We start from the raw sequence: 16,684 nt of genomic DNA, 5'->3' as shown, positions 1-16,684 counted from the left end.
AATTACTTGGGAACCTTCCTGCTGCTACTGAAGCTAGGGGCAAAACCTCAACTGAGCTGAGCAGAAATGAGCTTATTTTACCCTTCCCATTTGCTGAGCTCAATTGATCTCGGGTGCAATTTTACTGGCTCCAGTGAAGCTACACCGGTGATTATAATTAAGATTCCCAGAAAGTAGCAGGAAATTTTAATGCAGATATTAACCAGTCATGAGCCACCACAAGCCCAATAAGGCTGTTCTGTACACAGGCAATACAGATTGTACCAGGGATGGTTTGCGTCTATTGTAGCCTCTGGGCAGGAACAGGGGTCTCTTTAAGAAACCACCAATATTTTATTCCACTATATAAGGGAGATGAGAAAGAAACAGTCCTGACTTCTTTTTTTTTAAACTTTTTTAATAATGTTTTAGGACCGGGGTACAAAAAGGTGAATGCATTAATTTTTAAAAGATAAATGCACTGCAGTAAGCACATCCTACATACATAGAATATATTTCTCTATATAATATCAACACAGATATAAAATAAGTTATACTTGTCTTGGTTTTTTCATCGCAGTAGGAGCTCAGCATATATCAAGTGACAACAGGAGGTGGAACCACAAGCCGTCTCAAATGAAAAAAGTAAAAGGGGTGAAGGGGAAAATGAATCTAAAATGGAGGGATTATTACCAAAGTAAAATCCCCGGAAATCAGAAATTTCATAGTGAATGAAAGGAAGAGTTGAACATTGCTTGGCTCAGGATGGAAGTTCTGGATGGAATAAAGAGTAATTGTCTGAGGGCTAAGCAAGGACTCATTACCGGTATCCAGGCTATTGCTCACAAGGACACGGAAAATACAGCAAGCCCTTCCTACTACTACATGGTGCCTCTGTACTCTTGATAATAGATGATTCATCTGACAGTGTTGGATTTTTTTTTTATAAGATAAGAACATGAGTTTGCAGTTTGCATTGTACACACTTCTGTGATAACAGGGAAACATATAACTTTCTAGGAATGATAAATACCATCCATTGTCCAGAAAGCTTTCAGAAGGGGAAAACACTGAGCAGTTCCATATGACACATTCAGTGGATTATTTGAGGATGATGAAGTGGGGGAAATTCCTCCCCTCTAAACCATCTGATCTCTGCCTCTAAACATTCAACTATTTCCATGCCTTCATCCCCTCCTTCTCTTTGTTTTCCTGTGGGTTGTATTATCATTTTCTTGGCCATGTACTGAGTGGGAATCTCCCACTGGTGTCAAGGGGAGATACAGGTGCTCAGTAGCTCATTGGATCTGACCCGCTGTGGTTAGAGGAATTCAAGCTGCCAAATTCAGATCCAGATTTCAAAAGCACTGAAGTTTGGGTGTGTTCAGATCTGCTGTTTTGGCTGAGCCCACTCGAATGACAGGAGCCACTTGGAAAATTCATAACTAGATCTGGATCCAGATTGCAGACACCTCTATAGACCCTGTCCATGAGGGCTTTTATCTAGGGTTTCTGTGGGGGCTCATCACTAACTGTGATGTGCTCTTTTACTTTGATCTGCAGCTCAGGGATTTTTTTGTCGCTTCTCCTTTCCCATCAGGAATTTCACAAATCTCAGGCTGCATCTGAACCCAACTAAACAGCGTGGATGAAGTTGAGGAATGACTCTGGAGATTATCCTCAGATAACTCGCGCCTAATCCAACTCCAGAAGACACAACCTACTTGATTCTTCCCTCCACCCTCTTCTGTCAGCTTCTGCTACTGCTTCTAAGCCTTTCCTTTCTCTTCATCTTTACAGACTACACATTAGGAAGCAAAGACATTACATAGGGAGAGTTAGTTGCATGTTATTATGAAAAAGGGCTGGGCTTTTTTGTTTTGCTTTAGGTTTTCCTTTGTACATTAAAATTGTTATAAATCCAAAGGCGACCTCACATCTAAAGGTATAATTTAAGTTAACGTGTCTCTGTGTCTTCTCTCTTTCTCCCGCCTCCCCTGTGTCTCTCCAGTGACCTTCCTTTCACTCTGTCAGTTTCCTCTTGGATGGAGGGAGGAGATGGGAAGGAAGTTCATTTGGGAGCTCATGACCTTCCAACTTGACCTTAATGAGATGATTAGCCAAGGCAAATTCCTCATCATCCAGCATTCCATCCTTGTCGATGTCAGCCAGTTTCCATATCTTGCCCAGCACAGTGTTGGGCAGCTTGGATCTCACCATCTCCCTCTTGGCGTTGGCCCCAGTTATTTTACCATCGACGGGTGACAGTGTGTAAAAGATCTCATCGTACATGGGCTTGTCCCTGGCCACCACCCACTCTGCATCGTCGATTCCTTCTCCCGCTCCTTCACCGTAGCCATGTCCAAATGGGCCATGCAGGGTGCCCTCAAAGGCACCTCCCTTCACCATCTGCATGGGCTTTTGGGATTCTTCCTGGCGTACCAGCACCATGAGCTGTGCAATGTCATTGGCCAGCATGTCTTCCACTGTCTCCAGCAGTTTACTCTTCAGTGGCTGGAATTTGCTGAAATCTTGACCCTGCAGCTGATCCTTAAAGCAGGACAACGACAAAGAGAGGTTAAGCTGCAAGCATTAGTGAGACTTAGCCGCGCTCAGTACGCCTCTTTTCTGCCACAGATCCCAAAGCACTTTCATAAAGGGGGGTGGGTAAAGATCAGGGACTCGAGTAAGGGGGACCAGGGGAGAGCACAGCTCCCCCGCTCTGCTAAAAGCAAAGGGAGAGCTCTCTTGTCCCCTTGGCCGGTACAGCTAAAAGTGCAGAAGGTAGACGGACCCCTTCCTTCCTGGCTGGTGTGGCAAAAGCTCTCACTCCTGATTCAATCAACTTTAACCCTTGGTAAAGATTCTTATCCCCGTTTTATAGATGGGGAGAGACAGGGTGCAGATAGGATCAGAGACTTAACCAAGGACCAGGAATAGAACCTTCTTGCCAGAAGGAGGCACAAGTAGTACCATGCAGGGCACCCTCCCCGAAAGCCATGACTCCTTGACCCATTCAGCCCACATCTGCTTCTGCGTCTCAGAGCACTTCTGCATGGCTTGCTACACCCCAGCTGGTCTCACCAATGCTCTGCACGGCAGAGCTCCCACACCCATGCTCCACAGAGGAGGGAGGCCACCGCTGGGGCAAAAGAATTATTTATATGGCTTTGATTTTTGCCATCATGAACCACAATTTCAAGACCTCAGAAAGAGGCCAATACTTTATGGCATGTATTACGGAACATACTGCTCCACATTACTGTGTGGGAACATACAACCCTAGTATTACATGGGAATGTGCTATCTCATATTACACTAAAGAGAGGCACGGTTCAATCTACGTCCGAACAGTTTTAGAAGCAACTGCGACATTTCAGGAGTAAACCTTCCTTTAAAAATGCACGAGCTCCCCTCTCCACTATCTTATGGAGCAAACTGAGGGAGTGCCTGGCATGAGCTATAATTTCATGCTACCCTTTGTACTTCAGGTTGCTCATGATTGCCCATGAGAATAAGGAGGGGAATTTTCCCCCTTAAGCGCAGCATTGCGCAAATTGTTTTCCTCTGAAACATCAGATGCCAGTCTCTTTCTACACCTGTGGACTGGCCTGGAACTTATCTGATGTGACAAACTCTACTGGCCCCACTTTTCACAGCTAAGTCAAAGTGCTTAGAGCAAGTGTTACTAGTTCATCCCCTACTGAGAGAAGCCAAGTGACCTACATCTTTATCCTTCAACCTCTACTTCTTTCTTAAACAGCATCCATTTACTCCTAACAGTGGTATAAAATTCACATCATAACAACTAATCAACTAGATCCTCCAGCTGGCTCTCAAGGACTTGCGAGTATTTTCCTTCTCTTTAAATGAACAGCAGATTCCATCTGCTCCATAAAGATGTGGTAATAATCTTCACAATGGCAGGTTTCAGAGTAGCAGCCGTGTTACTCTGTATTCGCAAAAAGAACAGGAGGACTTGTGGCACCTTAGAGACTAACCAATTTATTTGAGCATAAGCTTTCCACGAGCTACAACTCACTTCATCGGATGCAAGCTTATGCTCAAAGTCTCTAAGGTGCCACAAGTACTCCTTTTCTTTTTGCGAATCTTCACAATGCAACCACTGGAAACAGGCTGCAGCCTGGATTGAAGCCAGCCAATGGTTTGAACATCTCCAGCATGGTTAGCATACACTACACGAGGTCCTGATTCAGCACTCACTGAAGTCACTGGAATGGCTCCCATTGACTTACACGGCCGCTGGCTCAAGCCCCAAATGTGTAGCACAGAAAACCTGCTTGTCCATTTACAAACAGAGAGGGATACTTTAATTGTCACATCCTCTTTCTCTGCAGGAGTCTTTCTTTGCTAGAAACAAACAAGCAAGGGAGAAGAGAGCAAAAAAGAAAAAAGCCCCTATTTGAATACAGAATACTATAAATATTACATTAGTAGTATTTGTGAGGCTAGGCTGGTCCTGAAAGCTGTAAGCCCAAGGTCTGAAATAAGATAGAAGGAGCTAATTAACTCACTGTAAGAGTTGTTTGTGCCATAGACTCAAGTGAAGGAATCTTCCCTCTTGCGAGGGCGTTAACCTGCTATTGTTGAAATATGTATGTCTAAATATAGCCTGGACATAAGGCAGGTTTCATTTCTGCCTTACAAAAGTCGTGACACACTTGTAACAGCATCAGTTCAGCATTGCTTCTGACCGACTCCCTACAACTGCTATAATGCTCTTGCCTTGGTCAATGCTCTGGCCTGGTTATTCCAGTGCTTACCTGCATCTTTCTGAGATTCGGGAAGTCTCCTGGTGAGATCTGATGCTCCCGTTCGATCCGGCTATAAATCTCCCCCAAATTGTTCACAAGCTCCTTCTTCTTATTGTCTTTACCAAACACTGATGGCATTTCCTTCTTCAGGGAGCTAATGATGTAGGCATGAACCTGATGGGCATAAAAAAAGAGATGGGAAAGAAGACCAAGAACAGCATTAATGGGTACAGCTGAACATTATCTTCAGCAGATGGTACTCATGCATCCAAGCTTTGGAGTAAACCCTATCCTCTCTCCCTTCCCCTTCACTTAGCTCTTTCTCCCTGCCTGCTCTTGCTGGTTATCGCTACTGCACAACACATACCATTCTCAATTGTGTGTCCTGATTGGTCTGGTACAAGAACATTGTGCATGCTGGGAGATGTGTTTGTACGTCATCTGTCACAGGGAATTGTTTTGTTTCATTTTACACCTCCCTTCAGGACAAAGCATCCTTCCAGCTAGCAAATATACACAGTGCTCCTTCCCCTCTCCCTCCCCGCCACCCCAGTGCAACATGATGGACAATGGCTATGAACCAGTGAGCTGAAATAGCCAAGACCTCTCCTCCATCCTCCCCACCATAAACTCTACAAGGCTGAATTTCTCTGGCAGGACCCACCTTGGCCAGCCGTGCCCGCTTGATGAGATCATTCAGCTTTCGCAGGGCTGCATTGCGGGGCAGGCTTTGAATATCCCTGAACAGGTCCTGTTCCTCGGCCTCAAACAGCTTGCGGTTGTCAGGGATCAGCAGTGGATGGGACCAGAAGGAGCCGATATAGACCCTGATCACCTCGGGCGTGTTGACGATCTTTCCCAGGGACCACATGAGGGCGCCATATACGCGCATCAGCTGCTGGGTCTCGATTTGGTCAGCCTTGTTGAGCACCACCCTCATCTTGTCCTCGTGGTTCTTCAGCGCCTTGATGACGTCCGAGAACTCGTCTGAGATGTCCAGCTTGTGGGCATCGAAGAGGAGAATGATGCGGTCGACCCGCTCTGCAAACCACTCCAACACGGCTGCAAAGTCATAACCTAATGGGAGAGGAGGAAGAGCAGAGAGACACATGGGCGACGAGAGAGGCAATGCGATGCTGTATTCATTGACAGGCTGAAAAAGAATAGGCAACATGCTGCAGGTTGTGCACAGCTCTGTGGGAACCAGATAAGAAAGGCACTGGAGACATCACTTTCCCCTCCACCATATCCCTGACCCCAACATGTGTTCTTCCCACACCTCATTCTTACCAACACTATTTCGCCTGTGACATGCACAGTTTCTTTTACAGACAATAGTCTTCTCCTCTGGACCGGCTATCGGGGAGCACCCAGACAAGTCTTATAAGTCACACACACAAGAAACTGCCATGTTCAGAATGCAAACTGGTATATCCCTGCACACAGCCACATGACAGGAAAGTCTAGCCTCTTAATTACTTTTCATCAAGGTAACCCACGAAGGCTGCAGGGTTCTGGAGATTTATAACCTGTACCCTGGCTGCTCTGAGTGTATTTTGTTCTCCTAATTAACAATATTTAGCCTTGGCAGAATTTAGTTTGTATTTTTTTATATAATTTTGAGGGATAATATGGATTTTACTTTTAAATTTTTTTTTTAGATTTTTATCCCTGTTCACAGTTGCAGGAAATGATCGGAGGGTATAAGACAATAATTATTTAATGATAGTAGTTGTTGAGATTCAAAAAGTTAAAGCTTTCTAACTAGTAAAACAAAACTGTCAAGATCCCGTGTCAAAATATACAAATATATAAATAGCCTTAAATCAAACTCTAATGTAAAGTTCTCAAATAGTCTATTTTCAGGTCTTATCTAGTTTTATGGGGCTATCTTTGGCCCATTATGTTTAAAAAATTGACACCAACCATGTTTTACATGAGAGAGATCATCTCACCACATAGGTCAGCCACAAAAGACATATAATTTACATTTTACTTCACTTTTAAAGGCAGCATTGTTGATAATCCCAGAGATGCAAGCTTTTGAATCGGCTGCTCAGGATGCACTAGAGTGCAGGATAGTCAGACCGAGGCGTTAGGTTTGGCTGTGTCTCTAAATCAGACAGTTTGTGAAACATGGATATGGAAAACATAGATTTTTATTTTCCCCTCTGGCCACATGAGATTTTTCGGTTCTCTTTGAAACCCTGCTGAGCCCAGCATACAATATGACAGGCCAGCGTCCTACCCACACGCCCCTGACATCACCTTTTGCACTGCTCAGCATATTGGCTAGCTGAGGAGCTCCAACTGCTACACTCCTCTAGCCAACAGAGATGCTCTTCCCACCACGACCGTACCATGCAGCTTCCCTTCTGCTGGGTTCAAAGAGGTTAGGGTGCAGCAGTTGCTATTTTCAGCCAAATCATTTTTAAACTCCCGTTCAACTCCCTTTAATAAATGTATGAGAATGTATCAGCTCGTCTTTTGCAATACCTTGAGGGAGGCAGCGTGCCCTTGTACTTAGAAGACAGGACTCCAGGGCTCTGTTCCTGGCTGTGCCACCGACGTGTGTGGCAAGTCACCAAGGGTGACATCTTGGGTCTACTGAAATGCATGGCAAAACTCCCATTGACTTTAACAGGGCCAGTATTTCAGCCCTAATCTGTGGGCCTCGATTTTCCAACCAGTAAATGAGTAGGGTACAGTGGAGGAAGCCACAGCAATTATAATACCTTGCTCTTAATGAGCACTTTTCATCAGCAGATCTCATTGAACTAGCTGATGAATTACTTAACAGAGGTATATGTGCATTCTAGAGAAAGGGGGGTTCTCCACTTTATCAAAGAAAAAGTCAGACAGAAAATGTAAAGATCTTACTTTTATGCAGTCTTTTCAGGTGGCCTCCCAAAAGCTTTATACCATTTTACTAAAGTACCATATATGTACTGAACATGGATCACTTCATCCACCGCTGAAATGCAGCCACGTCTGGGGTGGTACTTAGCACAACAGTTTAGGACAACAGGCAAAGAGAAATACCATATCCAATTGAAACAGCCATGGGAATTCTGGAGGAGTTAGAATACAATTACTCGACTTGGAATTTGGCCAGGACATAGGGCCTGATTCTGATCTCACGCAGGTGTACATCAGGAGTAACTACAATGTTGCTGGAGTTAGACTGGGGTAAAATGGGTAAGTGACAGCAGAATTAGGCCCTATGTATCCATCTAGGCCCATATTTTGTATAAAAACATATGTGCTTCAAGTTAGGATGTTAAGTCAGTATTTAGGCACAAAAGTAATTGGCCTGATTTTTGAGTGCTGAGCACCCCCAGTTCTCGGTGAAGTCAGTGGGAGCTGCTGGGCTTAGCACTTTTGAAAAGTCCTTTGAAAATAAGACTTTTTATGCAGGCACCTTTTAGGATCCTATCTTTAGGCAGGCCTTTGTTTAAGACTTGGGCCTAGCTTTCATACCAAGCCCATCACCTTGGTATCTGGGTGGCTAAGTATCTGAGAGTTAATAACCCATACTCTGTTATATGTTTGGGAAAAAAAAAATCGAAGTGCTCATCTGGTCAGCGATTTCCCCAGGCACTTGGCTAGCTGAAACAGCACCTCAATAGGGCTCGCCTTCCATAGAATTCATGTGACCTTGTCAGGACCCAAATGAAGGGAGTAGCTGTAGCATAAACTCAATCATTTCCGCAGTCAGCCTTGGTTCCATACCCATCTCCCCTTTTCCTTTTCGCAGATCGTCCTGTGCTGAAAAGTGCAGGAATTCCCACCCCTCTCTAAACTCTTTTGTTAAAAAATCTCTCCCACCTGCACCTGTTTTCCTTCTGAATCTAGCTGTGCCTGTCAGTGCAAATGACTACAGGAAGGACTGGAATGCAGCAGTGGTGCATGCGAGAAGGCTATTTATCACTCTGCTTGGCACACAATAGGAGCTGTGCTCATAAATTCCTTCCAGTGTCAAATGCAATGCAACACATCTGAGTAGAATGTAATTCCTTTGGGCTTTCCATGGCCTGCTTGAGTTAATGAGTCTCACGGTGCTGATTGCTGGAACTTCACTGGCAAAACACAGCAAGAGATATAAGCAGATGCCCTGCCCCAGCATTTACTCTCGCTCTGAAATCACCTTCCCTTGGTGCTACTTAAGACTCGGGCATGAATGGAAAATGAGTCCCAAAAGTGGAAGGGGAAGCAGACAAGATAAACAGGAAAACTATTTGCTTCCATCAGATGTTTCTTCATGGGACAGGTTTCCTTCTGCCAGCTTGAGAGGCAGTCAATGGATTTATCCCAGCTCCAGGGCCGACAAGCATGTCAAATCGGCAAGTCTGATGGGGGGATTTTTCATAGGGCGGACTAAATGTAAAGAGATACAGGTCCTCTTGTGAACACCTCTGTGCCCAGCCCAAGCTCCACGCATTCTCTGTAGCACTTAGAGCTTTGGGGAAATAAGATCAAGAGGAGATAAAATAGACAAGCCATTTGTAGCCAGCAACCTCCACGGTGCTAAACGGTGCAGCTTCCTGCACAGTTTGGCTCCGTCCGCCAGTGACTTCCACCCCCCCACCTCAGATTTTGGCATTGCCTGCAAATTTGAACCTGGCCACTGAATTTATACCAAAGAAAACCCTAAGGAAGTGAGATTGCATCTTCCACTGATGGAGAGATTGGGTCTGAGTCAAAAAACGCTCCTCCTGGATACCCTAAGGGCATCCTACACTGAGCTACAAACCAATGAGACGTACCATAACTTGAATACTAATAGGCTCAACTTGTGCAACAGTATCTCAACTTTGGGGAGCACCTGGAATTACTCTGTAGGTCAGTCTTCAGCACTATTTTAGGCCGTTTTGCATTCTGTACTTGCACTGCCCATGCAAACGCCAAATGAGTTCCTACCAGCCAACATAAGCCTGTTTCCAGCAGCCTACTTTGGAGTAATCCCTTCATTGCATCCCCCTCAGCCTGAGATCTTATCAGATGTCACCAGGTAGGAGGGATCAGTCCTAAATAATAATAATATTTGACACCTCTAAAGCAAGGATCTCAATGTGTTTCCAAACATTAATGAACTGAGACTCAGAACACCCCGAGGAGGGAGAGACATTTTATCACGCCCAGTTTACAGATGTGGACACGGAGGCACAGAAAGCTTAAGTGACTTGCCCAAGGCTTCACAGTTAGTGGGCTGCAGCGTCACAGAGGGGCACATGAGTAATGTTGAAGGAGCAGAGATGATGGCCAGGAGAGGGAGCAGCCACACTAAGAGATCTGAGTTTAGTGAGAAGATTGAGTGAGTAGCCACTTTGGTCAGAGAGTTGATCTAGGGTTTGAAATCAAATGAGGTGGTGAGGAGGCAGGATCTAATGGATTAGACAGGACATCAACCTGGGAGCCGAAATCACCAGGGTTGAGGGCAGGAAACTGAGCAGCGGAAGGAGAGGCAAGAGACTGAATCGGAGAAGTGGGCAGGGAGTCAGGTGGGTATAAGTGATGGCTCCATGGAGGGGCAAATGGAGAAGAGTTGGATGGAGAGTTCTTTTGAGAAGAATGAGTGAGAAGGGGGAAGAGGAAGGGCCTAGAGGTGGAAAGAGGAGGAGCCCTGTGCCCTTGCCATGGCCCTTTGTGCATGAATCAAGGTAGGGAGTGTGCAAAAAGGCTGTAGAGACAGCAGCTGCAGGGAGATGGGAATCTAGGTTTCAGCCGGAGCCAGGAGAGGGAGGGAGAGAAAGCTGAAGAGGTCATGGATGGTGGTGATCGTCTTTGAGGTGGAGTGCCTGTTCCAGCTGGAACAAAGAGTGGAGGCATGGGGGTGAAGTCTGAAAGGGAGGGGGCGAAGGAGAGAAGGAGGGCAGGAGGGCCAAGGCTTGGGTAGATGCCTCTTGAGGTGAGGATAAGTGGATTTATGGGGAGAAGATAGGGTGAGGAGTATAGTTAGAGCTGGGGGGAGCAGCAGCAACAGGAGGGCAAAAGGGAAGGGAAGATTAAAACAGAAGGAGGCATGATGGATCCTATGTTCTTCTTCACATCTTGTCCTAAACTATTGTTTTAAACAGCTGCCCTGTTCCTCCACAGAGGTGGCTGCATTTCAGTGATGGTAAAGATATTTTTCTCTCCCTCTCTGGATGTACTTGTAAAGTGCATAGGAACTCTTCAGGATGAAAAGGCTTATATGAATATAACATGTCATCATTCCCAGAGCAGGGCTCATCATGATACTTCCGCCCTTGCCTGTCCTTAAGGAAATAATCGAACACGGAGCTAGCAATTTAAAGCACTAAGAGTGCATGAAAAATGGTGAGTGGGTGGAGTGTGTGTGTGTGTGTGTGTGTGTGTGTGTGTGTGAGAGAGAGAGAGAGAAACTGGCTAGTGGAAACCTCTCACACATCTTGGATATGTAAATGTTTCCAAAGCAAAGGTATGAGTGACTACATTGCAGTGCAAATCTCACTGCTTTCTCAGTTAGGAATGATGTGTTAATGTCAACTTTACAATACTAACATTTACATTAACAAGTATTTGGAATGGAACAGAGAAATCTCCTGCTTTGTAGTGGTTTCAAGGCTAAGAGGAGACCAGGAGCCTGATTCTGTTCTCGCTTAAACCAGGGTAAATCAAGAATAATTTCAGCAACAGCATTTGAGTCAGATGGGTGTAAAACCTGGGGGAGACGAACCAGTTCTCACATTTCTCAGAACCTACATTCCTGGCAACATGCTGTTTTTTATTACACAATATAATTGCTACTTTCTTTAAGTGTTAAATCTCATAGTTTGTATCAGCCAGACTCAGCATTTCTTGGTACTTTGGAGCCACATTCTGAAAAGAACTCAAAGTGAGATTTTTTTAAGTGCTCAGCACCCACAATTGGGACCAGATTTTCAGAAAAGCTAATTTCCCATTTAGGCACAGAAATAAGGTCCAGATTTTCAAAAGTGCTCAGCATCCAGCAGCTCCTATCGTGACACTTGTGGCCAGGTCTCTTTTGAGAATCTGATCCCATTTATGAATATTGACTTCTGAAAATCTGGCCCCAACCCAGAGTGCTGAGCCCTTGGAAAAATCTAGCCCTTAATGACCATCTGCAGTAAGAACCTTCACTCATCCAGCCACAGCTACTGGCAACTTTGAAATACCTTCACCATCAATCATTATTCATTGCATTGAAAGAAAAAGTGATCTGCTTAAATAATGTGAATTGATTTAAAATCTGATTCATAAATATGATAGACCATTGCCTGATTAATAAATGAGACACTTAGAAAACATCGAGAAGTCACTACCGTTATAAAAATAAAATATCTTACAGAAACCTATTAGGAATTAAAATGTTGTTTTATTTCAAAACCGCAACATTTGCCTCTCCGCGGTTGGTGGAAACACAACACAAGTGCAGCATTTCCACCACTGAGCATTCAAAATTCATGAGTAAGGGCTGTGACAAAAAATCATGAGACTGGCTTAAAAATTATGAGACATTAGAAATAAATCTCGGGTTCTTTTTATTGGTTCTGGTTTCTGAGCCTTTGGTGTTATGCTCAGGTCCCATTTTCAAGCTTTTCTCTGCAACCAGGATGGTTACAACTTGCTTTTTTTTTAAAAAAAAAGCAAATCTGAGTTTCATGTGACTCCAGGAGCAGAGGCATTTGGTAAAACACCAAATATTGTGATAATATTACAAGAGTTGGCAATACTGTAACAGCGTTGTGCTGATGGATGAGAACGAGGAAGCTGAAATTGGCCAATGTCATTTCTTCCTGTGAGTTGAGTGAAATGCAAAATGTAAGCAACCAGCATCTGTGGCGAAGACTCGGCACAGGTTTAAAATTTGTCCCTTTTTAATAATTTTGGTTAGCTCTGTATCACACTGTTCTTGATATTGATAAAGAAACTTTTTGTAAAATTAGTTTCATGTTGATAGTATCCATTTAACTTAATTTTTCATGCAGGATAGGAGGTGAAAAGCCCTCTGTCTGCTCTCCTTTCTGCTCCAAGCACGGCCATTACAGGCGGAACCTATCGGTGGGTTCTGTAGTCACATAAGATTACTACTGATTTCAACTTTACACTGTACCATGAAAATGCATGACTCTCACGGACAGACTTGCTCCTCAAAAGAATGACTTTGCCCTGCATTTCTCATCACTGATGCTCATTCATTCTAAGGGAGACATCTGGGCTAGAATATACATTTCCTTGGCTGTGCAGATCCCTGGGCTGGACTTGAGCCAGCAAAAATGGACGTGGCTAAATGCGTGTGTTGGAAATGAAACCTAAAGCCATTTTCCCACTCTTATCCTTTATCTCCAGGCTAGGCTCTCACACTCAACCGCTAGTGGGGGAAGAAAAGCAGATTGGCTCGAAGGATTTTCACTAGGAGAAGATTTAGTTCAAACAAGCACTCAGGTTTCTGGATGTCTATTCAAACCTTACCTCAACCAGGAGCCCAATACAGCCCAGCCAGAACCCCACTGCATTCAGTGGAATTCCATTTGCTTAGCCGAGGACTATCTTTAGGCCAGTGTGAAGCTGTCAATCATTGGTTAGCAAAGTGTGCAATGCTCAGCCCTCCAGTGCTGCCCTGCTATAGCAGAGGATGAATTATTGTTATCAGAGGATTATTGGCTTATTTAGGAGTGTGGTTCAGTTTACTGCTCCATGCAGGGCATCGCTGCAAAATAAACAGAGGAAGCATGGCCTAGTGATTTGCACATAGGGGCAAGGAGGCAGAAGCCTCTGACTCCTGGTCCCTACTCTGTTACCGAGTCCTTGTGTGACATGGCACAAGCTGCGCTCTCCCCCCTTGTGTCACAGTTATTCCCATTTCACAGGTGTGCATAAACCTCCCCTCCCAGGAGCGTGGTGAGGATTAGTTATGCAATATCTGAACAATGCTTTGAAGAGAGGAAGCATTCAGTATTATTATCAAATGATCAAAGCGGCCAAGACTACAAAGCGACCGCTGCTTTGGTATGAATACCTCCATACGGGCATCTACGCAGACTGCTATAGCCCTCCTCTTGCGCTGGAGGAAATAAAAGAAAGGGGAAGGAAATGGAGTGAGAGACAGAGGTAGATAGTGACAAATGCTTTAAACGTGGACACTGACACCCATCTCAACAAGGGAAAGAGAGAATAAATGGCCACTCTTCTCGTGCCCAGGAGAGTCCAGAGCAGTGAAGGGATGCCCTGTGCTGTGGCTTCCAGGCAATACTTCCCTCAGGTACCTTAAATCAAGCCTCCTTTTGCCTCCCAGTGAGCTAGCTCCACTCTTGAAGGACAGCAGCATTGACACTAGTGATCCCTAGGCAAGGAACGTGTTATGCTCCAAGAGCGGAAGAAGGCAGCAAGGTTTCGCGCCTTTCTTGATTTCACAGCCATCTACCCCCCTCTGTGGAATTTCCCTCTGGCACTCGGCCTTATGACTCTGGTCCTGTTCTGCTCGAGCGATGGAGTTCTTACTACACAGTTAGACACCCTGGACCTTTGCACTGACAGACAGCATGGGCCTTCAGCTCCCCCATGTCCTGCGCCTGACTGTTCTGACATCCAGAATCCTCAAGGTCCCTCAGGACTTTCTTTTGGCAGGGTGACCACTGGTAACGTTAGTGCCCGGGAAGAGCATTGGCTTGGAGCTTTCTGTTTACTCACAGCACAGCTGCAACGTGGGCTGTGATATTGCACTCCTGCATGCCTCATCCCTGCTTGGGAGGGACCACCCCTAAGAGTGGGTGAGGTGTCTAGTCTCCAGGCTCTCTCTACTGAGACTGCCAGCAAGGGGGCAGTTAGAGCTAATGTGTGCTGGTGTTCTGAGGGGTCACCTGCCTACAGGAAATGGACTGTGACCACCCCCACCCCTGTTTGACAGTGGCTGTTCAGTAGCCTAGCAGACAGCAGTGAGTTTTGGTCCACATGACCCTTTGCTGGGTTCAAATTAGTGAGAGGCTCCCTACCTCACTCTCAGTCCCCTGGGCCATGCAGTCCCCAAAGTGTGCTGATTCTGCCTTGAACCAGTGTGTCCCTGTGGCACCCAAGACTCCCTGGACCATTGGGATAGAGATTATTACTATGCTTCTTTTCCTAGGACTAGTGGAAACATGCCAGGCCCCTGTGGGTTAAACCGCTTCAACACAGCATGCCCAGTTCTCCTAGTATAGCTCTAGTCTCTGTTTTCCAATAATGCCCGCTCCAAATCAGTGGGAGAAGGAGATCTATGGATGCCAGCAAGATGTTGCTAGCTGGGAGAGCTCCTAGCTTTAAGGATTTTTTTAAAAAAAATAAATCGCTGGTTTAGTTCATTCAAGGGGAGAAATAAATCAGCTGCATCCTACATATTTCACCACCCTGTTATCAGTCTTATTTTCCCCTTCAAATAGTTTTCAAATATTGGGATCCGTGGAAGCTGTCCCTTCAGGACACTACACCGGAGGTACGCTGGGGGGAGGAAAGCAAGGCTTCATAGTCCTTACACGCAAGCTCCCTGAAGAAAAGCCATTCCTTCCCTGCTCCTAGCTATTTCGCAGTCTCAGCTAAGACACTTCAAGGTCTCCATTGGGAAACATCTGCCAGACATTTGTCTGAGTTAGGTGCCCAAGTGAAATCTCAGTAAGCTGGCAAGGTGTGGGACCGGGGAAAGCATTTTGCTGTATCAGCAATTCCTGGCACTTTCCCATTCTCTTCCCAGAAACCACATTGCTGCTCCTCCCGCCTCTGACATCAGCTTGCCAATGAGAGCAACTGGCTAGCCAGGCAGGTGGGGCCAGCCTCCCCACCTCTTCTTGCTTCTTTTCCATCATGGTTGGGAGTTAAAATTCCCCTTTTCAAACATGGCTTCCTTGAGAAGAGCTGTGGGCAGCCTCTTCCCTCATGCATCACACCCTGACCCTTTAGACCCTTTCTGTGCTGTAAAGCAGATCCTTTGGTGGTGCAAGTCACCATAATGCCATTGACTTCAACAGGTTTCAGAGTAACAGCCGTGTTAGTCTGTATTCGCAAAAAGAAAAGGAGGACTTGTGGCACCTTAGAGACTAACCAATTTATTTGAGCATAAGCTTTCGTGAGCTACAGCTCACTTCAACAGAGCTACACTTATTTACACTAGTGGAGGATCTGGCCCTACAACTCTAACCAGGTCATTGTACAATCTGCTACAAGATGAATGTAGACATAACCCAGCCATGTATCCATAATTAGGCTAAAGCCTCAGACGGTCCTGGATTTTAATTCAGTTACGGGGACATTACATCTCTTCTACATCATACCTTTTGATTGGGTGGTGGTCGGGGACAACCACGATGTCATTGCTTCCCTTGACTGGGTTACAATGTTAGTGTAGAAAGGGCTTTGGCATGTGGGACAATTAGCTGCTCAAACAGCAGCAGATGGCCACGTTCTTCCTTACACAAACTGTGTGGCAGGCGGTTGTCAGTGATCCAAGATGCAACCGGAGCTGTACCCTTGATTGTTTTACTTCAAGTCACAGGCCCAATCCATCACCATCTGACTGCATTAGATTCAATAGAGTAAAGGGAAGAACTGGGTCCTGTGTGCTGAAGCACTCCTCCAGCCTGTAATCTGCCAACTGATACTGTGTGACCAACTGACACAATGCTCCAAGCAAGAGAGCTCCTTGTATGCTGCCTGCCATAGCTAAGATGGGGGATAGGACACCGGATATGTCTACACTGCAATCAGAGTAACCCATGCTAGCTGTGTCCTAGCTAGCGCCAGTAACCATGGGCAGCATGGGCTAGCTACTCGAGTACATACACAGGCTTCTGGGTGGGGTTGTACAGCCTGCACTGTCATGGTTTCATTGCTGTCATTATTCAAGCTAGCTTGGAAATATTCACACATACTGCAGTCACATCTCTGACTGCAGTGTAGACACACCCTCAGAGGCACGTAGA

General features: G+C 45.4%; 1 protein-coding gene across 2 annotated transcripts in view; it reads right to left on the bottom strand.

Moving 5' to 3' along the window:
• Nucleotides 1-410: 410 nt before the first annotated feature.
• The window catches only part of EHD3 (EH domain containing 3), a 32,538-nt gene continuing 16,264 nt past the window's right edge, over nt 411-16,684 (bottom strand). For both annotated transcript variants that reach the window (XM_084623286.1, XM_084623287.1), the window contains exons 4-6: nt 5,419-5,831; nt 4,764-4,928; nt 411-2,529 (exon numbers count right to left, since the gene is read on the bottom strand). In XM_084623286.1, coding sequence (XP_084479412.1) covers nt 2,002-2,529; nt 4,764-4,928; nt 5,419-5,831 — 1,106 coding nt within the window. In that variant the 3' untranslated portion in view covers nt 411-2,001. The remainder of the gene's footprint in view (nt 2,530-4,763; nt 4,929-5,418; nt 5,832-16,684) is intronic.

This window comes from Lepidochelys olivacea (genome assembly GCF_965140295.1).
Source record: "Lepidochelys olivacea isolate rLepOli2 genome assembly, chromosome: 3".
NCBI lineage: Eukaryota > Metazoa > Chordata > Testudines > Cheloniidae > Lepidochelys > Lepidochelys olivacea.
Note: the sequence above shows the minus strand (reverse complement) of the source record. Positions and strands in the feature narration are given on the sequence as shown.